The sequence below is a fragment of the Cuculus canorus genome, chromosome 1 (assembly GCF_017976375.1).
Source record: "Cuculus canorus isolate bCucCan1 chromosome 1, bCucCan1.pri, whole genome shotgun sequence".
NCBI classification, from domain to species: domain Eukaryota; kingdom Metazoa; phylum Chordata; class Aves; order Cuculiformes; family Cuculidae; genus Cuculus; species Cuculus canorus.
In genome coordinates, this window is record NC_071401.1 from 200,764,926 (window position 1) to 200,791,134 (window position 26,209).

The 26,209-nt window shown below is 43.7% G+C and overlaps 1 protein-coding gene across 6 annotated transcripts in view; it reads left to right on the forward strand.

Annotated features, from left to right (window-relative positions):
- FRMD4A (FERM domain containing 4A) overlaps positions 1–26,209 on the forward strand; it is a 389,746-nt gene that overhangs the window by 157,765 nt on the left and 205,772 nt on the right. For 2 of the 6 annotated variants that reach the window (XM_054056343.1, XM_054056341.1), the window contains exon 1: positions 13,466–13,573. The exons of 3 other annotated variants lie outside the window; for them this stretch is intronic. In XM_054056343.1, the coding sequence (XP_053912318.1) occupies positions 13,481–13,573 (93 nt within the window). In that variant the 5' untranslated portion in view covers positions 13,466–13,480. Of the gene's footprint in view, positions 1–2,809; positions 3,209–13,465; positions 13,574–26,209 lie in introns of those variants that run through there. One more of the 6 variants, XM_054056342.1, reaches the window with a different exon arrangement.

Consider the following 26,209-nt stretch of genomic DNA (forward strand, 5'->3'; position numbering starts at 1 on the left):
TACCACAGCCATGCCTACTGCTTCAGTTATCACTAGAAAAAGATTTTTTTTTCTCATCTTCCACACATTTTCTGTGTTTTAGAACTTTTCATAGTGTGCTTTGCTTTGAATCTGAAATTTTAGTGCAATTTGAAGGAACAATGGAAAGATAAATACCCTTGGGTACAAAAGACCCTGCAGTCTAGGACTTACGAAAACTCCACAGCACTTACTTCAACAAAGCAACTTTTTATATCAACAGCATTTCCTCCAGGCTTCTAACTATTTCTAAAGACAGTTAATATTGATCAGTGAGAGATCAGCTCAGCCAAGTATTGCACCTGCAAGAGTCTGAGAGCTGGTATATCTCATATCTCTGCTATTTATTACTGTGATAATGGAAACCCAGGCCATGTAAAGCTCAGCCTGGATGAGAACCTGTGAACCCATTCATCCTCCTTGCCATCACCAGTGGAGCACGTGGTGTTTTTAATGGCAGGTGTTTCTTGAGCAGGAATCAAGGAAGACATTATGTGTTTGTTTATGCCATTTTCTTGTCCCTGATACTATTTTCTCCATTATTTTAAAATAATCTTGAAATTCATCTTTGTGAAGACAAAAATGTGCTTGTGTTGGTGTCAAAGAGTCTGTCACATGAACATTGCATTCTGACCCTGGAAGATGTCTCCTGTTGTTTGGCTCTGTGGCCAATACAATGCAGCTACAGGGACAGTTAAGGGTCAGAAGTGATAAGGTTACTCTGTGCTGTTGTGCAGAGGGATCCTACAGAAAAGGATCTTTAATTTCATACTTCAGTATTTAACACATAGCCTTTGTGCAATAAATGGGGTGGGGAGGGCAGAAGTGAACACATATTCATTTCCAGTAAAATTCTTCTTGTGCTTAGACAGAGTTGGACAGTATTATCAGTTAGAGGCAGACAAATGCATGATTCAGTCTTGGTGGATGTCTGTTGACTTGTACTGACACAGCCTGAGCACTGCCTGCTGTGTACAGAGATGGGGACGTCCAAAAGGACACTCGTGTTCTTGTACCCAGCCTGATCTTGGAGAAGCTGTAGCTTCCTGGATCTCTGAATTTCCATGCGTACTAGAGGAGGTGAAAGCCTTACCATCACTCAGACCTTCTGCATATAATTTCTAGGGAGGACAGCACGTGAAAACCTGTCTGCAGTGAAAACCATGATGCCCCTTGCTGCAGCGAGCAATGGCTGCTAGCTCACTCATCATAGTACTGCATTATGCTTCCCAAGGTTTTAACCATCTCCAATGTAACACCCTTCAAATATATTATTGTGTGGTTTTATTCATGCTTATTAAAACACTCCTCCACTCAGACTGGTGGAGACAGACACATAGTCAAAGCTATAATGAGAGGGCAGCATACGGATGATGAACAGGCTTTCCCTGCAGTAGACAAGCTTCCCGTGCTGGGTTTATTTCTGGAGCAGCTAACCTATTATCTGTTGCAGGACTTTGTGTGAATGAGAGTTGGTCCAGGCAGAAAATGAATTACATGCCCTTCTTTGCTATTGAAACTATCCATCATATCATGTCCCAAATGGTCTATCATGTTGTTGACTAGTAAAACTCAGTCATCAGAGGCAGCTCCTGTTCAAATGCTGATGCTTGGTGTCTGAAAATGTGATTTCAGCTATAACTCTGAGGACATTTAGTTGGAATTTATGACTAGAGATCCCTCTAAGCTCCATCAACTCTATCCATCTCACACCTTTATAAATAACATTGGTCTTCAACTTCTGAAACCTTCAGGGAAGCCTTGTGGGTTTTTTTCCCAATGTCTGGAATATATCATATGCAAGATTTTACCCTGATATTTCAAAATGTGATTATATATCAAACAAATGAAAAAAAATTTTGCCAAGTAATGTGGACATCTTGGAAGACTTTTCGATGAACTTGATATTGCCTAGTGTGGAGGAGATTTCAGCACTACTCCTGGCCATACCAAGGCTTTCAGTATTTCTCCTTTTTGTGCCTCAGTTTCCCTTCTATTTGCTTCCCAGCCAGCATTAACTCAAATCCATGAAGGATTCCCACTGAGTGTAGTTTCAGTTGGATCAGATCCACCAGTACCTTACCACTATACGCAGTGCTGTGAGAGCTACAGCCGAGAAGTGCTAAGCAAGCAGAAATGTCAGCTTTTCTCCATTGACTTAAGTAGGAGCAGACGCTCGGAGGAACAGCAAGCACTTAGGATCATGATTTAAACTTCCCATGAATACAGTAAAGGGAAGGGTCTAACCCTGTGAAGTGCTTAGCATCTTGAACAGGGGTACTGCAGAGCTGAAGGGGGTGAGCAGTGGGAGGGCATTTCAGAGGGGACACCAGGGTGTTTGCAGAGTCAAGCCCTGCAAGGATTATTTAAGGTTATTCCCCTTCATACATAACCCTAGCAATCACCGTGGCATTCACTGGAGTCCAATGCCTTGGGGAGTGGGTAAGGGAATCTATTAATACTCCTAGGAAAAAATTAGTACCCAAACAACTTCTGTTTCCTTGTTTTTTACACGTCTGTGCTCTCCTCTGTCACTAGCTACAGCACAGAGCCTGATATGCTCTCACAAAGAACTATTGATGGTGTGCTTGTGTGAATTGGCCCAGGACTGGTCACAGCCAACTTCTGTGGGACCTGCTGCCCCCGTTTTACAATACGCTCCAGTGTGCTGAGCCATTTGTGAAAGGTCAGAAATGAACAGAGAAATGGACTGGAGTCAAAAACAAGTAGTCCTATAAATATCAGTCAATGTCAAAGGCAGTTTATTCCATTCCTCCCCTCTCTCTCCCTCTGTGTGTGTGTCTCTCCCTCCCTCTGTTGTGGTTTCCCAGATATAACTCCATGTTTCTGACTGGGAAGCTCTGAGAGGAAAACAGCACGCACATTGCAGCTTCTGTTCCCATCTTGCACACATGGAGTAATCCTCAGTCCCACAAGCAGGACTGACAGCCAGCACGGAGTCCAGACATCATCTGGACTCGGATGTTAAGTTTTGATCTCTCAGATTCTCTTTATTTGTGAGAAACTCATTTGCTACAGTTCGCGAACCAGCTTTGGTCACAGACGGTTTGGATTGGGACTCGTGAGGGCTCTTCTACATCCAGAGCTAACGTTTGACTTCGCAATGACTTTAGCAGCTAAATTAGAGGATATTGAAGTGACGCTGGAGCACCTACTAATGGATGTGTTTGTAAGTAAGCTACAATTTCCTATTTAAAGTGAGATGCTAATAATCCAGAAGGCAGTGTACAAATTTAGTGGTGTATCCAAGTGTTGCATTGATTTAATTCCTTTATATTTCATGGTGTTGGAGAGCTTTGCTGGGTTCTACGAGGTGAGAGAAAAAGGGACGTTTAAGACATGCCTTTTCATAATTAGCTGTCATCACCAGAGGGCTGCCACCGAGCTGCTTGATGAGATAGGACTTGGCTGCCTGGAGAAAGCCAGACAAGGAGGCAGGGGCCAGCATAGAGAGACAGTGCAGGGACAAGCTTGGCAGGTCCCTTGGGTGTGCTAAGTGAAAAAGGGGAATAAAGCTCTGGATCCTTGTTTCTTTGCTTGCAAAAGGAGTATCTGAGCCAAACCCTCCCTGTCTCTGGACACACTAATCATTCTTATGCAGTCTGTGAAAGAAAACCTTTGAGATGCACCTCAGGACCAACCTTGCTGATTTCCAAGCCTTGCCTTAGTCACAGCTAGAGCATGCCTATATGCAACACCATGCCCAGCATGCCCAGGATGCTTTGCATGGAATGACTGGAAGAGTTTGGGAGTGAGGTGGGCTATGGAGCCTGCCCCACTGAGGCGTGCTTTTCCTCGCACTATGGATGTGACTTTAGACCACCTGGAAGGAACAGACTTTCAAGCAAACAGGCAAAGGGATAATAGTCTGGTGGAAAAGTGAGCCTGAAGTAATCAAGCATCAGCTTACTTGATAAAGAAGATGAATTTCTGTAGGTGAGCCTACCAGAGCTGTTGTGGATGTCCCAGGAGAGAAAGTCAGACTTAGATGAAGTTTTCAAGAATACCATATTCATGGCCCACTCCAAATAGATCCTGGGAAATGACAGGCAATTTATCTCCAATGGTTCATGGGGCTTTATACACCATCCAAACACAATCAAGCCTACCAAATTCACAGTACACTCCATAGCTCCATCCACATTCCTGCAGAAACATATTTCCACAGCTGCTTTCTCAGCCTTCCTCTCATCACGCTCACCACACTTTACAGATATATACACCTGCATATGTGCATGTATATAAAATAATATTGATAGCTTTAGAGACGGATAGACAGACAGATAGATAGATATGAAAATATCTATGTGTATGTACATAGGAGACTCTTGGATGAAAGTGACATTTGTGAGGGCATCCTGGCACAAAGAGGGGCTGTGGTTGCTTTGCCTTGGGCGGACGTAGCAATCAGGATTTGCTTTGCTCCAGCCTGAGAAACAGCTGCATTTCTCCTTCCCCACGCTGTCAAGTCCTGGCAGACTTAACAACAAAATAACAAGGACATGAAACTAAATCTCAGTTTCTAATAGCACAACTCAGTCAGAGGAATTCAGAAGAAATTACCTGGAATGCTGCAAGTATTCTGGCTCGTTCATCTGCCAGTTACCAGTGAACAGGAGTTAAGGTCTGAGTCAAACTCTTGTATCCAGCCAGACATAAAGCTGCATATTTGGGGGAGAAAATATTAAGTAACCTCAAGGAGTCCAAAATGAGGCTCAGTTGCCTTGGCTGGAGGGTACCAAGGGGACGCATGGCTCCCTGATGTACCTTGCCACTGAGGGGGGCACCACAACGTTGAAAAGGCCATCCAGTCCTGGTAAAGATCTGGAGTGGTCATTACCAATGCCTGCATATTCTAGCTCCAAACACAGAGCTTCTAAGAGAGGGGTATGTAAGTGATCTGCCTCTTTATTAATAATAGAGAAGTAGCAACAAATGCAGAAGTGCTCTTTTCTTCACAATTTTACAGGTAGAAAAACTGAGACAGAGACACACGAAGCCATTTGAGCAGCATGGTCCTCTGTCTTCCCATTTGAATAGGAGTAGAAATCTGATATCCAGAATCACTGTTTGATGATTTTTTTTCCCTCCAGAGTTTAACACTACACTACAACTGCAGAATAATTCAACCATCAATATGTGGGACACAGATCTCTGGTGCCAAGGAGGAAGTGTGGCTTTGGATCCACTCCTAGCACACTCTGGCATAGATAGGTGTCATCTTTATCCATTCTTGGGGCAATTACAGCATTAATCTTCCAGTGTTCTCATGCCATCAACACTGGCAAATAGTAGTCATTTTCATGGGTGGTATTGAGGACAATCTGAAGAAAAGAGGAGTGCAGAAAGATCATTGTGATGGACTTGCTCTGACCACCATTTGCACAGTGAACTCCACACACCGCAGTCTCCATCCCTGCTGTAATCGAACAAACATTCTTGCAGTTACTATCGACTCCTGGTGTCTGTGTTACATTTTTCTTAATAACCATTGCAATAATAATAAGACATTATCAACATGTAAAGTGATCCATTAACCTCTATAGCAGCAATAAATTTTGTGGCTTTTACAGGCTGCTAGGACTTGCTAATCGAAGAGCAAGCAACAAGTTTGTACTTGGAGCAGTCACAAATCATGCATAATGCACAAATATGGGTGCTAACCTCACCCTCTGCAATATAACGGGTATTTCCATGTGTTTATTTATCAGATAAATCAGTTCTTTGAAAAAAAACCCTCATGAGTTTCTCTCTGGCAACAGCAGCATCCCCCAGTTTAGCCTCAGAATCGGGTTTTTAGGACATTTAAAGCATGATCCTCCACCATTGGAGCCAGCCTGAGTTTTGTCAGTCTAGTGGATAGGAGCAGAATCAAGTTGTTTGACATGCACTAAAAGCTGAAGTTGCCTACCATGATTTTAACATTAAAGAGATCCTATTATGTGCTATTTGTTAGGTTTTGTTTAGACAGGAACAAGCTGCCCAGGGAGGTGGTTGAGTTGCCATCCCTGGAGGTATTTAAAAGATGGGTAGACGTGCTCAGATACATGGTTTAGTGGCAGATAGGAATCACAGAATCACAGAATCACCAGGTTGGAAAAGACCTCTTGGATCATTGAGTCCAACCATTCCTACCAACCACTAATCCATGCCCCTGAGCATCTCATCCACAAATCTTATAAATACCTCCACGGATGATGACTCCACCCCCTCCCTGGGCAGTCTGTTTCAGTACCCAATGACCCTTTCTGTGAAATTTTCTTTCTGATGTCCAGCCTGAACCTCCTCTGGCACAGCTTGAGGATGTTCCCCCTCGTCCTGTCCTCTGACACTTGGGAGAAGAGGCCAGCTCCCTCCTCTCTGCAACCTCCTTTCAGGTGGTTGTAGAGAGCAATGAGGTCTCCTCTCAGCCTCGTCTTCTCCAGGCTAAACAACCCCAGTTCCCTCAGCCGCTACTCGTAAGACTTGCTCTCCAGCCCCTTCACCAGCTATGTTGCTCTTCTCTGGACTGGAATGGTTGGACTCGATGATCAAAGAGTTCATTTCCAACCTGGTGATTCTATGGTTCCATGACATTTCTGAGAATTACAACAAAAAAATTATTGCACTAGATCTTTCCAATGAATTATCTAGTCCGATACCATGACTCGGGCAACAACCAACATCAGGTGCCTACAGATGGCTGTAAGAACATTGCAAGTACACAGCCACAGTCCCTACAGTCACCTTCCAACCACTAGCTGTTTGCTGTCAGGTGTTTCCTAACCCAAAAGTGTTGTCTTTAAATTTAGCAGCTCACAGTAGATATTCTTTGATGAATCTGTTGTGTCATCTTTTGAGCCCAGCCCAGGGACCCATGTTACTACGCACAGCTGCCATGAAGAGTCCTGGAGAAGAAAAGCCATAGTGTTGTGCTGCAGCAATGTGCACATTGCCATGAAACACAGATAACTTCTAACCTCAACACCATGAAAGTAAGGTCATGCTATTGACCCTCAGAAAGCCTTTGTGGAATAGAAGAGCTTTGTGGAGCAGTCTAGGCTCACTCGCCCAAGCTGAAAAATGCATAAAAAAAGACAGTGAGAATGAAAAGCTGAAAGTGCCCCAGCAGGATATTAGCAAAGGTGAAGTAATTAAATACATCTACCAAGGCACATAGGAGAGCTTCTGATAGCTAAAGAGGTAGACCAAGAGTGGCCGTTTACCAAGCTTACTTTGTAATCGGTGGGGAGACATTGATGTATTTAGGTATCATCCACTCCCCAGTGAAGTAGGCAGCTCAAGAAGGTCCAATGTCTCGAGTGCCCGTTTCTCTTCACTGATGACAAAAGAAGTCTGGGTGACAAGCTCAGATGAAAGCAACTGAAGTTAGGAGAGGTAAATGCCACTCCAGATGTTTCCTACAACTGAACTAGGGTGTTGCTACCCCTTAGCGAAGACAGGAGAGCTGAAGCAATAAAACTGATAGCAATTATAGGGAAAGACTCCAAGACAGAGAGTCAGACACACTTTTAAAATTTCATCTGTCTGTATAAATCCACAAAAAAACAGAACAAAATTTGTTTTGCATTTTGCCAGTTAGCAGTTTCTCTTTCAGCTTTGTGCAACACAGTTTTCTCCTCACTCAGATGAAAGCCATCACTATTCCATGCCTGTGAGATGCTACTACAAAACAAAATTTGCCTGAGAGGTTTTTACCAAGTCTGGCAAGGCTTAAAAACACACTGCTAGTGTCGCTCAGTAGCCTTCAACTTTCCTCCTTTCTTTAGGGACACGATGGCCTCTGCTTTCCATGCAGCTTTCTCTGGGGGCAACATATAACTCTCCTTCCCTCACACAGACACTTATGCTTTCCCACAATATATTAAAATTAATCAAAGCAGTGTAACAAGAATGAAGTTTTAACAGAGACAAAATTACACAGAACAAAGAAGCATTTATCTTCAGAGTGTTTGACATAGTCCATATGTTACATATCCTGTGTAAGGCTTAAATCTAGCTCAAGGCTGAGTCCCTTCCATGCTGTGCTGAGCAAACCCCTATTTGTTCAGGAATTGGAATAAATCAGCAGTGCTAAGCGCTACACAGGAACAGCCTGCTCTCATCTTAAGACTTGATACTGAGATACGTGAAGCATTTGCACATTCCTTGCAGTCATCATGATTTGCAAAGGCTTTCTATCCCTGATGGAAATATTGCACAGTCATAGCCCAGCTGAGCGCATGACTGCTCCTGCAGGCTTTGCATCCAGCCTCTGCTACACATTCACAATATCCACAATATGGGAATGTGGTATTCTTGCCAAATACCTCCTTTTTTGTTTATCCAAGCCCTGGAAGTCAGAGGTGGCCTCTGTGATCCCTTCGTGATGTTTACAGGGGCGTGTCTCCAGGGCAATGGGGTCAGGCAAGTTCCCTCCCTAATTAATTACTGTCTCTCTGAGTTATGTGGGAAAAGAGCCGACCTACTGGCGTACTAAAACACAAGGGAAATATCCTTCCATCTAGCAGAGGCGCCACTCACTATCTGCTGCTCTTCTTCTGGCCAGTGTTTTTTAGGTGTCCATACACCTGGACATATGGAGGCTGGGACTGCTTTCCTCATCAAGGACAATATAGGAGACAGCAGACTGGGACAAGAACTGGAGGTGGGATGAAGGCTGCTCTTGGAGAGTCTGCTTGGTAGCAGCGGCGGAAGAGGAAGGGTGCAGGTTGCTTTGTCCCCTTTCCTGAAGACATTGTCTGAGGTGCCCATATCTGTGCCACGACTTTCACTAGGGGCTGTGCCAAGGACTTGCTGGCTTGGTGGATACACCTGCTGATAGGTCTAAGTGCATGGCTGAGTGTAGGCTGAGCAGATGACATCCTGGGTTTCACATTGTGCTCTCCCAGCCGTTCCCTTTGATACTCAGTCTGAAGTACAAAAAGCAACTGATGAGCAGCTATGGGGATGTTTCTGCTGGAATACCAGTGACTGAGGGAAGTTAGGAAAGGGTAAAATTACTGGGATAACCTATAGCAATGTGCATCACATATGAACTTCTTTGAGTCCAGAAATGCTTGATTCTGAATTTCTGTTTAGGCTTATGCTAGCCAGACCTACTAACATACCTGTGAACTGCAGATGACTAAAAGACCGTGCTATAGCCTAAATTCCCTGTCATCTCTGTTGGCACAAGTGATGGACATGCTGCACAGGCAGTCCAACATTGTGCTGATCACTGCATTACCCATAGCACCAAAACAGAGTAAAAGAAAGCAAGAATCTCTGTTTCGGTGTGAGGCTGACCTTCATATTCAGTCTAGATTGCTGATCCCGGCAAAGGAACTCACATGCCAGAGGAGACAGGGACATGTAGCAGGCTGCATGGCCCCCAGATGTGACACAGCCTTGCTGAACACAGGGGAAGCTTCTCAGCCCCTTACGGCTGGGGGCTGCAAACAGCCTTTCTCGCTCTAGAAAGCTGCTGGGTTATTGCCAGCTCTGATGGAAAACACTTGTAGGGGAATGGAACTCCACCCCGTGTGTTTTCCCACATCCCTCCCCGGGCTAAAGTGATAGTAATATTTCTCTGTAAAACACCATGTAAGACTGGAAAATTGCTTTTTTCTTTAACTTTAGAGCAAGCTGGATTTGCAATGACAACCTGTCTTTATGTTTCACTCCCAAACAGGCTGTTTCCTTTAAAGCCTGATTCTGGGTGCAATAAAACATAAGCTAAGTCAGTGTAGGGACTGCAACCCAAAAGCATCGCCCTGCTCTCCGTGTCTTGCTATTGCTTTGCTGTGCCCCAACAAATCAGCTAGGGAGGATTTCTTAAGGTGGAAAGTAAGAAATTCCACCAAGATTAATAGGAGTTACTAAAAATCTCAAATACAAGTTGTGTCTTTATCACACCTCCAAGGAAAAAATTCTCTTTGCTACTGATAGATATCACCCAGGACGGAAAATACTGTCAGGAGGTGCAAATTGTCCTTACTCTCCTCTTATTCTGATGCCGTACTTGTGTCTTCACGGAATAAAGAACTTGGATGTTTTTTTCCCTGTACTGATTGACTTTTCAGTTTTATAAACAGTGTCTTATCAATGGAACGTATAGATATCGCCTACTGCATTTCAGTCTGTGCCACTGCAGTCCCTTGTTTCCATTCACTGATCTCTGCTGGGCATACACTGGCTTGAAATCGACTCCTCTGTTGCTAATACAAGACACGCTTTGCAGCAGTGAATGATTTCTCTCTCCTTTTCATTAAAGATCAAAAAAAAAAAAATCTAGTCTAAATGGCAGTCTATTGGAATGTACTTTCCTCTGATGCATTGTTACCACAAACCACTGTTCCTGGCAGCTGCAATTAGTACTGAAAAGCATTCATTGCTTTAAAGAGTTTCATCTTTCGGCAGTTAGTAAATACAGCATGTCTCTTTTGAGGGTCTGTGGTGTTAAGGCCAGGACGTTCGCCTACAATAGTTTGGCTTTTATTTATTACTGTGCTGTTCAGTTAGAGTTTGTTTCTGCAGACAATACAATTGAATGAGGCCTCAGTGATTGGGTCATTTTAACCTATCTCTGCAGTCAACGACCAGAAAAATGGGGTCTGCCTAGAGGGAAATTCAAAATTTGATGGGCTGAAGTTCCCTTGGACATGCCTACATCTGCCACAAACACCTGAACTCCCTTTTTAGGAACAACTAGGAAGATCATCGTGAGAGCATGTTTTACATTACCTATCTTATAGGCAATCTATCAAGCTAATCCTAATAGACTACTCCATACACTTGCCAATGTATCTTGAACAAATCTGAAAATAAAAAGCCAACAACTCATCCTTCCAGACAGTTTCCACAGTCCTAATGATTCTGGTTTGGCTTCTGGTCTCCAGGTTCATACCAGCTGGGAAATGAGGAATGAGACAGAAGAGAAATTGTCATAGTGGGTCCAAATATCCAGTTTTATGTTTTTTTCTGTGGAGGATACCTGTAGAGTTGTGCCTGTGGTGCAGCACAATGAGGGATGGAGGAGTGAAGCCCGTTGGTATATGCAGGGATCTTCTTGGGATTTGTTCCGATACTAATCAAATGGGTGGATTTTTTTCCACTTTTCACACGCACAAGATGTATTCTGCAAAGAAGATTGTTTGTGTTATTATTCAGCTGCCATAAGTAATATGCAGATTGGCAAGATTGGTCTTTGCAAGATCTAAAATCTATGCAAAGAACTTGTGGTTTGTGGAAATGACCGAACAAACACACCTTTCTCCCCTATGGTGAAAATGAGTCTGTGTGATCTTTGTGTGGTACCACTGGACTGTCTGCCTCTGGTCCCATTTCTGGTAGACGTGAGTGGAGATTTATGTTATGGCTCTTTGTCCCCTCTAGTGGATAAAACACTATCTACAAGGCTGGTCTTTCTATGAGTTGGACCTGCAGGAGACCTTGACTGCTGGAATGACAGTTTATGGAGAAGTAGCTAGTTTGAGAAGGAGATCCCACAGCCCAGGGCTTCAGATTGGGTGAGCAGGGAGATCTTTGGTCTCACATGAAGCACTCAACCCCAAGGTCCTGACTCAGACGTGACTCAGTTTTTATTCAGGCAAAGCTCCCGGTAAAGCAGATTGCAGTCACCTTTGCCCTCTTTCTCCACCAGTAGAATCCCAGTGGCTCTGCTGATGGAGACGAGGGTTCCCTGTGGGCAGCTGGGATATACCAGCCACCTCGTGCTTAAACAAAACAGGTAGACAAACTGTGGAATAACAGGGGGGCATTAACAATCATTAAAAAAAATCTCTGCAAGGAGCAAAGACCCTAACCCTGCACCTATTCTACACAAAGAACCTATATAAGTCAGTCACGCTTAAGATATTTCCATCTTTTCCTGTCTCTCTCACTCTCTTTAGCAGGAGACATATGGAACTAATTATGAACAAAGGCCAATTGTTTTAATATTTAGAGTTTCCCACATCAAGCTGCTGAGGTTTTTTCTTTGACTGGTTTTAATGCATGTGCATATGCTGAACAGACACAGAATTTGTCTTCTTTACTTTGCATGGTTGCTTTAATGTCCTGTCCCTAACACCTTCATCCTGGCTTTTGGACTTTGATCAAAACAAAGCGTCTTCAGTTTTGCATTAAAATGAGAACAATACATGGAGGAAGGGTTTTGCTCCACAGCTCAGCAGATTTTGCTCTCCCATCTAGACTGCTCCAAGGAAAAGAGCATGGGTTAACATCTTTTCCATTTTACTAAGCAAATTCAGAATACCGTTATAGAGTTGGTGAATCAAGAAGCTCCTTCTTTGCACACATTAACTCTAAACTACATCTGGAGCAGCACCTATAACTGAGCATGGAAATGGGAACAACATCCAAAACACATCTCTACAAAAACACAGAATCACACCTGGTTACTTTGGGACAACTCCTGCTGTTGCAGAAAGTCTGCAGGAAGGGAAAGAATCTTTCCCATTTCCAAAACACTTGCATACAATGTGAAGAGTAAAAATAGTTTCAAATTTTCTTTCCAGTGAAAAGAAATATTGTTGTCTGCTACTTTCTAATGTGGCTTTGTAAGAGAAAAAAAGAAGTAGACATTGAGGCTGACTTTGTGAAGACAACACTTCACAAATATAGACTTTCATATAATAGTTTTTAAAAGTATACACGGAGGTTGTAGGCGTCACAGAGCAGGCTGTCGCTGACACATGTGTGTACAGATGTGCATGTGAGTGGTAATGTTTTGGTACTTATGCATGCACTGCACTATGCCATATACGCCAGGTAGCCTGAACTGGTGAGTGCTTGTAGTTTAATTCGATAGTCCAGAGGATATGTTTGAGCCCAGTGCTCTGGGTATGCGTTTTCCAGTATCTAGGAAAGAGGAATATCTGAATGTAGGATTTAACATTAATCTCTGCACCAGATGGTGATACACCAGATATTCTTTTAAGGTGGACATGTGATCTACTGTACAGCAAACCAGAGGGGTCTGCAGTCACATGGCAAAATGTATAATAACTCTGATAGAGCTTTGATTAGACAACTGACCTGGTTACCATCTGTAGCAACAAGAAGCAAGCTTGACATTTTTGGAACATTCTGCCCAGAAGCTTAATTTTTCCACCTCTGTGGCACAGCAATCCTGCTGAGCAAACTACACCGAGAAACAGAAGGAAGCTAAAGATACGCTGCTTGAAACATGTTGTTAAGGTTACAAGGCTTGGGTTTTCCTTTTTCTTTTTTTCCCCCTTTCCCCCCCTCCTTCTTTCAAACAAGCCACATCTTGACTCATATGGTCTGATGTGAAAACCCACTCAGCTATTTGATAGTTGGGAAATCTCGATGAGACTGTAAGTTATTTCAAAGGAAGCCTGTGCGTGCTGTGAACCCTCGCGCACACACACACGAGCACACACACACACACACACACACGAGTTAGCTCTGCACTATGGTAGTACAGACAGCTGTGACTCCGGGTAGGACCCGAAGACTTTTATTCAAAATACCATATGGATCACTGAGGAGACGCAGTGTGGAAAGGGTAAGCCGTGATTTCTTTGTCCTGAATGCATGCCCAGAGGATGAGGAGGGTACCATTTGATAGCACTTGTCTGTCCCATTCGTAGTCAGCACTAATAGGGGTTATGTCATAATGTGAAGAAATTACTATTGGTGATGTGATGGTGTGTAGAAATTACTGTTGGTGGGACTTGTGTAGTGGTGAATGGAAATCAGTACTAGCCAGAGGCTCTGTGATAACTTAGGGTAGAAATCGTTGCTAACAGGAGCAATAAGATAACGTGCAGCAGTTGCAACTAATTAAAGGCTCTGTGATAATACATGGAGGTAATAATTGCTAAAAAGGATCATTCCTAATAATCAATACCTGTTGAGACGGTTTGAGGGCATACGGCAGCACCAACTTGTAGCAGTAAATTACAATAATAATGTCAGATAATAAATACCAGCAGAAAGCTCAGGGTGGTGGGGAAGGGCTCTGTACAAATAGATCCAGATGCCCACTAGTGTCTGTCCCAGCTGAGATGTATAACGAGCAGTGGTTATGTAGTGCAATGTGGGCTATAACAGTGCACGAAGTGTTGCTCTCATCAGTGCCAGCCAACATGACACGGCAGGGCTGGCAGTCCCTGGCTAGCCAAGGCAACACCGGTGCTTTCTTACTGCCGTGGCATAGCAGTGGGTCCTGGGGAAGCTGTAATTCTGTCATTAACTTTCTGAAAGCACATCACCTTGGTGGCAATGCCTAGGGGACTCTCTGTGTGTGTGTCTCATTGCTTTGAAGGACTGATAGGCTGGCAAAGAGGTGCTGGCTGGGACATGGGTCTCAGCTCAGCAAGCAGGAGACACCTGCAGAGTGCACACTGCGTGCACATCATGCACACACCAAGTGCTTTGGGTTGCTTTTGCCTGGCAAGCTGCCTGTGTCGGAGCTGGCACAGCCCACTGGGAGACCAGGGAGGACAGGGACACCTTGCACCCTCTGCTTCTCATTGCTGATGTTCCCTGAAATGCTGCTCAGCTGGAGGAGATGGGCACAGCCTGCCCTCTGCTTGCTGTGGCTGGTTTGGGCAGGGTGTTACGGGAGAGAGTGAGGGGTGCTACACCCTGTGGTCCAGGGCTGGTGATGTGTAGAAGCTCTGCAAGCCCAAAGGGGCTCAGAGTTGGTCCACACAGGACTGAGGGGAAACCTTTGCTTGAGACATCTGTTCTGCTGAAAAGCAGTTTTGCAGCAGCTGAAGCCACCTGCAAATTTACTTTGAGTCTGTTGCATGCTTCACTCAAAAAAAAAAAAATCTGGTTTTAGACATTTCAAATCAATATTTTTTTCCGTTTTTTCTTTCAAACACATTGTAATTTCATTTGGATGAATGCCTGGATTTTTTTTTTTTAAGGTGTATGAAAAAATCTCAAAAATTAAATGAAGGTCAAAAACTGTTTCGGTTACACAAAGCATTTTTGTTTGTTTGTTTTCCTTCCTTCTCCATTTGGCAGAAGGGAAAGAAAAATAACTTTGTGTCAACCTGAAATGTATTTTCTTTGCCTTTCCAGTCCGTCAAGCAAACCATAGATAATTATTCACACAGCTTTGGTCTGCTATTGTTTGATTGTTGTTTGTTGCTTTGGAGTGCATTCAGAAATGTCCCTCCTGGTAAATGCGAGCTTTGCGGTTCAAGACGCTGGTGCTGAGAGGGGCCCAGGGCAGACAGTCCTTCCTGCGGCTTTAACCTGCCTTGGGAAGAGGTTTTATTCATATGCCATGTACAGTGCCCAGCACTGCAGGCAAGGGTTCCCTGCTCTGGAGAGGCACCGTTGTTGCCAGCCCAGATCACAGGAGTTGTGTCAGTGTGTGGTGACTTGCAGATGCTTTAGCAAGTGTAGGGAGGTGGAAGTCTGGTGTCTCCTTCAAAGGTGGCTTCCCGCAAAGTGGCAGATGATTTTTTGGCCAGAGCAAGATCTCAGCTGCTGCGGGGCCACCATCCTCCACTGCTGCTGGCCACAGCAGGTCCTCTCCCCGTCTGGAAGGGTTCATGCTTTCATATAGACCGTACCTGAGACTAATGAGCCTAGAGAAAAGTTGTATAATAACGTGGAAAATGGGAGAGCACTCTCCTCCAAGCACACACACATCCCCTTTGGAAACACCCTATCCATCTATCTCAGCAACAGCTGCCCAAGTCTCCTCTGCTGTGTGCATTAGTGCATGTGATGGAGAGGTGTGAAAACCAGCACTACTCTCACAGGCTGTTTCCAGGAGGTAACACCAGGCTGGGGAGCAAGGTAGAGCATGGAAACACCTGCAGAAGAAGGTGTTGGGCAAGGTCAGTATTTATACAGCAGAAAAGAATGGATGCATAAGGATGACCAGCACTGCAGGAGACTTGGCAGTTGTTACATACTTAACAGCCCCACGTGCAGCCTAAGTGACTGGACACTGGAGGGAAGGGGTTGGTTTATTTTCACTCACATCCACAGTTTATTTCTCCCCTTCCTACTTTGTGACCTAAGGTTGGGGTGGTTTAGGCTTCTTGTCAGGCAAATGCTGGAGCCTTTCTATAAGGCCTGCCAGAGGATTTGGTAGGATGTTTTTTTTGCAATTGGCTCTATTTTGTCCTAAATCCCTGTACCTGACATTATTTTCTTCACCTCATCACATAGCTGTCCCATCAGGCATGTGGGCCACAAGGTTGTGGTCAACCTGGTCGAAGCATTCATCATGCTCTTTCTACCTGAGTCCTTCAGCCAGCTAGAGGTAACAGGGCAGATGCTCTGCACTTGGGGTCCTGAAGCCCAGTAGAAGTTGTGTTTCTAAGCTCAGAGTCCACAAAATCCCGCTTCAGCTCAAAATACAGTCCAAAGTGAGCAAGTTTCAACATGTACAGCCTGAGATGTGAGAGATCTGTGCAATGCGTGGCATGCACCGAGCAGAAGAGATAGCTTTGCAAAGACTTTTACAAGTCTAAATAAAAAAGGGCGGTGCTAACTATGAGTAGATACGGCACAAAGACCAACAAATGTGTCAGCTGAGGCAGTATTAAGTTTTGCGCAACGGGGCACACCAGCAGCCAGCGTCAGGACTGAGACATGGGTTGGAGTCACCTAAGTCAATGCTGATGTCTATGAGATATCTCCATTCTGGCCAGCACCTCAGGCTGCCTTTGGGATCACCGCAGAAGCAGTCAAATTACTCTGTGGGGGTTGCAGATGTCATCCTCTAAACACACAAGTACGGTGGAATTAAGTACTCCTTAAACCCCAGCCAGCTCTCCTTTAGCCAGCGTACACAGGGACGTCTTAGTCAAAAGAGGACCTCACCAAACCATGAGATACGAATCCCATCCTTAACACAGTATTTCTCAACAGAGTGCCCTCCCTACCAGATCTTCCTTCTGTGGATCTCCATCCCCAGCCAGTAAACATGCACGTTAAATATGTAGTCCTTGCTCCCTTTACATTATTAATGTGAGACAGTTTATGCCTGCAAGCTATCTTTATTATATCCATGTGCTGCGGATGTGTGTGAGAGGAAGATGAATAGAGTCCTGCTTATGTCTAACAAATGCCTAGCACCACGCAGAGATCTGTTTCTGCTGTTGCAAGGCATTGGTAAGGAAGAACACACATTTACTCCTTCTCTCAAGACCTCACTGACTATTTTCCAGACATGAGAATGTTTCTCACCACAAACACAAAATATTGGGTTTTTTGAGTTTGAAAGCCTAGAGAAAACATGCAGCTTTCTTGTATTAAAAATGAACAAGCCTGCCCCCTTCTCTGCCTTCAAGGCTCAAAGGATGGTACTACAGATGCTTTGTAAAAAACAAAATAAGGAAAGCCATCTCCAGACTAAATGAAGTGCTGTAAGAAACAAATCAAGCTGGGAGAGATATGGCTGGAAAAGCCATTTTAAATTAGATCTTGGAGTTTGCGCCCTAGGTTTAGGTCCCTGCTCTCAACTACAGTAAATTAAAGACCCTGTGCCCAGTTGTGACTGTGGATGCTTGCAGCTCAGCAGGATTTTAGCCCAGATTGCTCTTTTATTTCTTGTTCCTCCAAAGAAGATAAGCTAAGATTAAAAATGCAGTCAGAGCCCCAAGTCAGAGCTCCACTGTCCATTACACAAATGTAAATCTACACCGGCATGGAGCTGGGACTGGCATTTACCTATGACACTTCCTTTTTGAATGGATATCCATGAACACTCATTCATATCATGACTTTAAACCACACCAGGCAGAGATAAATCTGTAAATGGATATTTATTGCCATAGAAAACAGATGGCAGAAGACAAAGCCCCCATATTCTTATCCCAAGCTGCAAGCATGTTAAGAATGTGGCAGGAAACATCATTCCTCCTATAAATAAATTTCTCTTGAGAGAACCCAGGGCTCAAAAAAAAACCCCACTCTTTCTGCTCTGCAAAGCAAGTCTGAGGCAGGTTTTCCCACGCTATTCTGCAGTTTATGACGACCTTTGCTTTTGGCAAGAAAGAAGGTTGCCTTCAAGCAAACCCAGCAAAAGAGTCTCTGTACGTCTTGCTGCTGTACAAATCTATTATACAAGTGCTTTTACTGGTCTGAACTAATGGATTTCTTTTTCTGCTAGACAAAGTATAATTCAGAGTTTGGCTTGTTATTAATCATTTTTCCAGCATGGATTCGGGGGCAAAGTGGTCAGAAATCTCTCACACCAGGGGCTGTAGCGCAGGATCTAACAGGCTAGAGTAAGGCAGATATTGTGGTATTTAGGGTGGAGTGGTCCCTTGTTGTTCAACTCTCTCGAGCAAGCCTCTGTGAGTGATCATGTGAACACTCACTCTGACACCACAATGAAGTGAGTGCTTCAAGGGAAGTTGATCTTTCCAGTTCACGCTATTGACTCGCATGTACTGGCAGGTCTCGCAGGTCCTTTGCTTAGTACCTTAGTGACGTTTTTTGGATGGGCTTCTTACCTTGATAACATCAATATCAATCTGCTAGTCTGCCGAGGTGACAGTAGAATTACTCAGATACTGTGTATAACAAAAGAACAGTACATATTTGACTGTAGAAATTGCCCAATAGAGAATAAAGACCTTGAAGCAAGAAACTCCTGTTGTCTTAGCTTTTTTTCTGAAAGTCACTCAAGACTCAAGGTCATAAAACCAACACAAAAACTTAGAGCAGTGGAACAAGAAAAAGCAACATTTTACAGCATGCTTTATTTGCAATGAATTATTCACCAGCCCTATAGACAAATAATTGCATCCCCCCAAAAAAACTTAATGAGAGAATAATCTTAAGTAGCAAAACTGTCACCTGTATAATGCTCTGATATAACGACTTCTGACTGCCAAAACATCAAATTTATCTGCTTTATCTTTTCTGACCTGTTCACAAGTATTTTGGAGGAATTGGTTTAATTTGAACTCTATCTAGACAGATAAATGCTTGGCGCACCTTCTTGGGTGACTGGAAGTTGTAATATTTTGTGACACTTCTAAAAGGTGTAACAAATCAAAACAGACTTTCCTGTGAAACAGATCAGGAGCTATGCCAGACTTTATCCCCCTAAAATTCATGCAGGTTAACAGAGCAAGAGGTGAGAGCACAACAGAGGCTAATGGATAGTGACTGGTGAACTCTGCAGAGTTTGGAGCCAGGGTACCGCTCAAATTGGCTTTCAAATGGTTGGAGCTTAATTGAATTATTGGAAGCTCTCAAGGTCTGGAGACCTCACCAGCAGCAGCTCTGCTGTGACATTTCCAGGGCTTCAAATTCTTATTTTGATCAGAAAATGAAAAGCTATATTCATTAAAGTTTGGCATTTGTTGTCTTCGGATTGACCAGACCCTGGAACAGCAAGGGTAGGTCAGGGAACAGAGCAAGGGCAAGCCAGGGGGCAGAAGTTGGGAGCCAGAAATGAGCCACATGTTCTGGATTTGGGTGAAAGGAAGGGTGAGGGGATTATGTGAATTTAGTCATAAGGATTTGGAGGGGGTGGAAAGGCTCCTATAGTTCATGGACCCATTCAGTCACACAGCTAATAAGCCTGCTCAGAGGGCTTTCTTGGTAGCTCATGTCATGCCTGGATCATATTTCCACCAGCAGTCCGAAACTCGGGAGATACCACAGTTTAGCACCAAACTACGTTGCCTCTAGGCAGTGTTCTACAGTACAAAAGGCAAGAACTTACCACTCCTACAAGGATCTCCCTGGAAGGGCTTTTCCATAACGAGGCTTGTTTCAGCAAGACCAGTAAGCAGCAGATAATGCAAAGCAGTAGCTTCTGTATTTGAAGTGTCTCCCAAGCTTCCCCACCATGAAGACTTAATCCTAACTTATCTCCTAGCCAGAAATAACAGCATTTTCAGACATTGAGTGCAAAGTATGGTCCATGCCTTTTCCCAGTTCTTAATTTCTTAATCAATCTTTTAATCAATCAGGATATTGTAAGTGAATGAAAAAATAACCAAACACAAAACACACAGAAAACAACCCAATAGTTAAAAAAATGAAAAAGCAAAACTGAGGATGAGCAAGAAGCTTAGCCTTCATAGAACTTTTCATTTTCACTCTTGAGACCAGACTAGGCACCAACAGAAGGCTGATTAAACATCAGCAGTGACCTTACTGAAGCTCATAAGCACCAGGGCCTCCTAACCAGCCTGATAGTAATCATGAAAGAGGCTGTTCTGACCAAAAGGAAATCTGTTCTGTTGGTAGCTGCACAGTTTTTATTTCGCTGATTCAAGAAAATTGGAAAGTTAGATTTGGATTTCAAACATGCTTCAGACTTCTGGTCAAACTTTCTGTCTAAGCTTAGTTTGTTTCCTGGTGAAGTACGTATTATCCTCATTGTCTCCATTGTTTCTAATGGCTTCAAAGAAACAGTGACTTTCAATTCTACCAGCAGATGGATATGAGTGATTCTAACGCTTCAATTTTTCTTGTTGGGACCAAAGTATCAAACTCTCCAAATTGCGCAAGCAAGGACCTCGATTAGTCTCCACTTCCCAAAGATATCACATGAAAAGCTCTTGAAAAGATAATGGGCTGAAAATGATGCTGTTTAGTCACCAGAACGCACTCCACAGTCCAGCTGTACTTCTGGAGTATATTTAGATGGTGTAATTAGGGTTGTGCATGCTTCAAAATAAGTGAGCAAGTTTCTTAACTGAGGTTGAAATTCATTTTAGTTTCCAGCATTCCCTCTATAAAAGCTACCAAGTCTTGATGAGGTGGAACCATGGATATCTATTTTCTCTCCGGGTTTTGCATAGTCATAGATTAGGTAAACTCCATGTGAAACAATGGCTAAGGACCAATAACCTGCAATTAATGTTGATGCACTAAGTATCTGCCCTTTGGAGATCTACATGCAGAACAGGCACCATTTTACCATTTTAGTACAGAAAAGAAATCACTACAAATTTGCCTTATCTCAAAAGGTTCCACCACAAGGAGTTTTCACCCTGCCAGCTCCCAACACGTAAGTGATAGGATGAGAGGTGTTTTGGAGACACTCAGCTAAGAGAGATTAAAGGTAGGGGCTTGTGTTCTTGCTAGTGTCTATTTCCCATGTTAGATGCCTGTCATTTGTACCTTCAGCCAGCCTACGTTTAGTTTGTCATGCAGCTGTAATAATTTTTCTACCTTTTTTGGCCTCTTTAGCATTGCAGAGAGCAATGTGTGTCTTCTGGGGACAACTAGTGCTTATCTCTTCAAAGACAATTTAGGATGGGATTAATTGTCCTCTGTGCTGACATCCATCTTCTGTTAACTGTAGAGAAAAAAGCCTTTCCGGTTAGAGGAGATAAACACAGACTGTCATGTCTGTTCTGCATGCTCACTGCTGGAGACCAGATCCAGATGGGGTATCCAGGCTAGTCCAGATCCAGATGTGAACATCCCTACCACCAAGATCAAACTCCATGTCTATGTGTTCATTAGCTCTGCTTGTGTTCCTGTGAATCTTTGGTTTACTAGTCCAGGGTTTGTCCTAGGAAGCCCTGCACTACCACCTCTGATATTTGTGGGACTTCTGGGAGAAGCTGACTGTTCTTGGAGGGGAGTTCTAGAGAAGCAAAACAGATGGGCTGCACCTCACTTTAGAGAGCATATAAATCTATTTCACAACCAGGCAAGCAATCCAGCTCATTCACATTAAAGCTACTGTATGCTCCTTATAGCTTTTCCTGTGTGGAAGAACAGATGAACAAGAGTTGGTTCTGTGTAATTGTACCTTTAGTCAAGATTTGTAAGTGCAGTGTGAGTCTGCATCCTAGCAAAAGGTGTGCCTCTTGCAATACAGTTTATTGATTTTGCAGCAAGCTAGGTGGCTACCATTGGCTCTACTGAAAGGGGTCAATGGCTCTATCCTTCTGGTGGCCCTGCCCTCTTAGCCCTGGCAGTGGTCCCCTGCTCCTCTAGAGCAGGATGGAAAACAGCAGTATAACATGATGACTACGTTGGCTTTGGAGTCAAAGCCAGCCAGAAGGCTCTGCTTCCTTATTGCTGTGGATCACTAGATCATCACCTAAATCCCAGCAAAGCTAAAATATACATCATAAGGAGAGCATACATGCTCCTGCCCAACATATGGATGAGTCCATCAGAGGTAGGGCAGGTGCCAAGCAGCTTTGTCCTGGACACCAGCCCCCTCTCTGTGTCTCTGAGACAGCATTTGGAGAAGCAGTTGTTCTGTTTTAAGAGACTGTGTTTAAGTCCGTTTTGGGGAGTCCATGGCGCTCGCTCTTTCTTTTGGAAAAGCATGTTCAGAGATCCTGAGGGAACTTCTGAATCTGCTCTGAAGGACAGCCTTATGGCCAGCTTCTGGATTAGCCTTCCACGTTTATGTGTTTGAAGGCTGGAGATAAGGGCACCAGAATTAGATAATTGAAATGCTCACCGTAGCTTTATGACTATTAGCTTGATAAAATGCCAGATACTTCACCTGAGTACAGGGTAGCTGGGGAGACAGGACAGGGACTGGATCTTGTGTTTGCACCCTCTCCAAATGCCTCTTTTTTATTGCAGGATAGATATCATCTGACATTCAAAGCAATATGTATTTCTTATCAGTTTCTATGCATAAATGCCTGTATTGACTGCATCTGAGAGACTCTGAGATGTGTCTGGGTAATAGCACTGAGTTGCTCAGGGGAAGAGCACAGGATCAGTGTGCTCTGCTGATCAGTGTAATCCATGAGAAATGACCACCCGTCAGAGAAAAGAATGCCAATGTCCTTTTCCTCCCGCACAGCACTCCAAATACCTCTCCAACATCCTGCTTTTATAAATCCTTTTGCTATGCGTTCAGCAGCTACAGTATGTTTCTAACTACAAGACTTGTCCTGCATGGGTTGTAATCTTATCTATGATACTTTGGAGCATTGAGGAAGTTGAATGATGATGGCAACGAGTGACTTTATGTCTTTCAGTCTTCCCTTAATCAATCTTAATCCATCAGCAGACAGCTGGGAGGAGGAGGAGCAAGGTTAAAACCCCACAGGTAGTTTGTCCTCATTAAAGGTCCAGATTTTTACAGACAACCAAGAAAAGCGAGTTGCAATTGTTTCACAGGCTCTGCTTTCCTCAGAGCTGAGCTCAAAGCTGTTACTTTTGCCTGAGGGCAGAAACTGGAGTTCCCAGTTTTTGAAAATACCATCCAGGAAAATCTCTCAAGGCTAGTATGATGGATGGGCTATTGCAAGAGGGACACTTGGCAATCCTAGGTCACAGTTTGAGATGATTCCTTATAATATGTCAAGCTTTACATATTAAAAAGTCTCTGCAGACATTGATCTCTCCAGACCTCTGCAAGCCACTGCTGTCATTTCCACTTGGCACATGGGATGCTTTCAAGGTAAAAGCCAAGGTGAACTGCCAACACCATGAAAATCTGGGTGTGTTTGAAGCAGGATCAAAATTCAGGGCCCCCATTAGCCTGAAGTGCACATCCACGTCCCCTTTCTCCGTCTCCTGAATCTCTTCCCCTAACCCTTGCTTGCAAACTACACCAGGGACTGGGAGGAGGCTTTCTAATTTTCATAATTTCCACTCTGAAATGTTGGAAAGCTTCTTTTTTCCATCCTGGACTTTGTTGTAATGCAGCAATCATGTATCCTCCTGTAAATTTTCAAATGCACCAATAGCGGCAGTTTCCTGCACATGAGAAAGGATTTTCTTCAGTTATAGCAAGTGGGAACCTGGCCAAGAAGAGTCATAAAACCAGAGGACGTTGATATTTAAAAGCAAAGTTATGTTAGTGCATTCCAATGCATCAAATCAGTCACCAGAGAGCGGTTAAAGTGGCCTTGGGGCCAACCTCCAGCTTCTGGAGGCTGGTGTCAGGGGAAAGATAAAGCAGGCTGATGCCAGCATATGATCTAGCCCTTTTCCCTTACAATCAGTCACAGCAGACCGTGCAGTGATAGCCAGACTCTGGATTGCAACAGCATTTTGAAAACCGTTCATTCCTGAGCTTCGTTTTATACTGATCCACAGATGCTGTTCTCCACCCTAGATTGGAAGAGAAATTGCTGAAAGATTCAGGACAAGGATGTAGGCAACATGCATGTTTTTCTGCAAAGGCCAAGAGGTGCTCTGAGATCTCTGAAATTCTGTTACAGAGCCCAGCACTGGTGTTTTCTCCAAAGTCGCTAGCTTCCCTTCCTCGGGAGTCCTCTATATGAGAGGCTCAAGGTGAAGGAACCTCGTTTTGGAGAGAAGGGAGCAACACATTTCTGAAAGTCAACAGCTTTTAGAGAAATTCCAGATGGAAACCCACAAATCCAGATATCTTGGATCACTTGAAGACAGATCAAGCATCTTCTGCAGCCCAGAATGTCTAATATTATGCTTTTTCAGACAGCCCCTCTCTCATGAGTTCAGTGCTTCACAAGGAGAGATTGCAGGTTTCTCCTCGAATTCACCAGACACCAATCTCTGAGAAACCCTCCATTGTTTGTGTTTCATAATGAATGCCCATTGAGGAGACACTGACCATCCCTCCCTCTCAATTCCTAGCTTGCAAAGCCAAGAAATACCAGCATGAAAAGGCCCACGTTCTCTTATCCTGGAATGAACTGACAATGTCCGGTCAAATGAGGACAGATCCCAGAATGCTATCTATGTGGGTTTTCATTTCCCATGACTCTTTCCCAATCAGAACTTGAGTAAACATGAGGTAATCAACAATTTACAGTTACCAAGATTTATGTCCCTCCTGATCACATTTTTATGGAAGCGTCAATATGCTTTCATTCTTGTTATTCTGACCATATCTTAACCGCTCTTCTGACAAAGCCAAACACCCTATTTTGAAATCAAGCATTCACAGAGAATGTTCCCTGCCAAGGCAGTGACTCCTGTCTGACTGGACCACTGCCCTGCACAGTGTTGATTTTGGTGGGCTTCAGACATAAATCTTCCCAAAGAGCATTTTCTCACTGCACAGAATAAGAGCCTCATTTATACCAAAGCGTAGGCAAAAGCACATTGATGGAAATGTGTAGTCATCTATGCTCCTCCTGAACCCTGCAATAACCCAAATGAGGTCAATCAGACTGACACCTCGGCTCTGTGAAGGGAGTTTTTCCTGGCTTTGTGAGGCTTTATCAGTTGATGCCTATTCCCTGTCCCTATCCCTACTGTCAGGGCTCTTCAGAGGTTGTTCTTCAGCCATGTAGGCATGATTTAATAAAGGGCATTAGACCACACACAATGCCAATACTTCTCTTGGGGTGAAGGCAGTCACGCAGGGACCAACAAGAGCTCACTATCCTAAAGAGAGGTGGAGTGGGAGCCAGTTAAGGGCAACATAACACCTAGAGCCATGAGTGCAGATCAAAAGATCTCCAACCCTGTGGGAGCTTCAGGTCTGGGTAGAGATAGTGCTGTGACTCAATTACATCTGGAGTAACACAGGGTGTGTGTTGTGTGGGACCTATAGGGGAGGGCATAGCATGGCATTTCAGGATGACTTGGAGAGCTGCATTGCATTTGTCCTAGGAGGAACTGCCCAGAAGAAATGAGGACAATCTTGCGTGTGGTTCAAAGAGAATTTCATGGATAGAATGTATGGCCCTAAGCAACAGAATAGTAAGTTTATTTAAAACCACATAAAGCCATTCAACTTGTGAAGAACATTAGCTGAGGGTTTGATCTATCTTTGTTCCCAAGCTACTGTGGTGGTTGGGCAGAACTTCCAAGTTCATCATTCTCTTAAAAGTTCCAATATTTGTTTTCCTTAGACTCGAGACTTCTTTAAAAAGAAAAAAAAAAAAAAAGAAAGAAAATCTGCCATATCCTTCAGCTGCAAATGATTTAATCATTCTTGGCTCTGTGTGATCTGAATATTTTCTTGTTCTCTTGCTTTGCAGCTGTGACCTACTTAATTACAAGCAGGAAACAAATCCCAGAATCATTAGACATTCTGCCTGGCTTGAAGAAGGGGAAAAAAATAAAAATCTTGTGTTGTTAAATACTAGGATGTCCTTCTTAATAACAGGAAGTTGAGCTCCAGATAGCAACAGTGAACATTTGAATTCTTTGTGCATCAAGATAAGGACAGTAAAGAGCTTATGAATTTTATTTTTTATGGCATGGATGTTTTGGGGGCAGGGGAAATGGCAGCCACTTCTAACAGCCAAAATGGGAATGAGTCATAAATTTC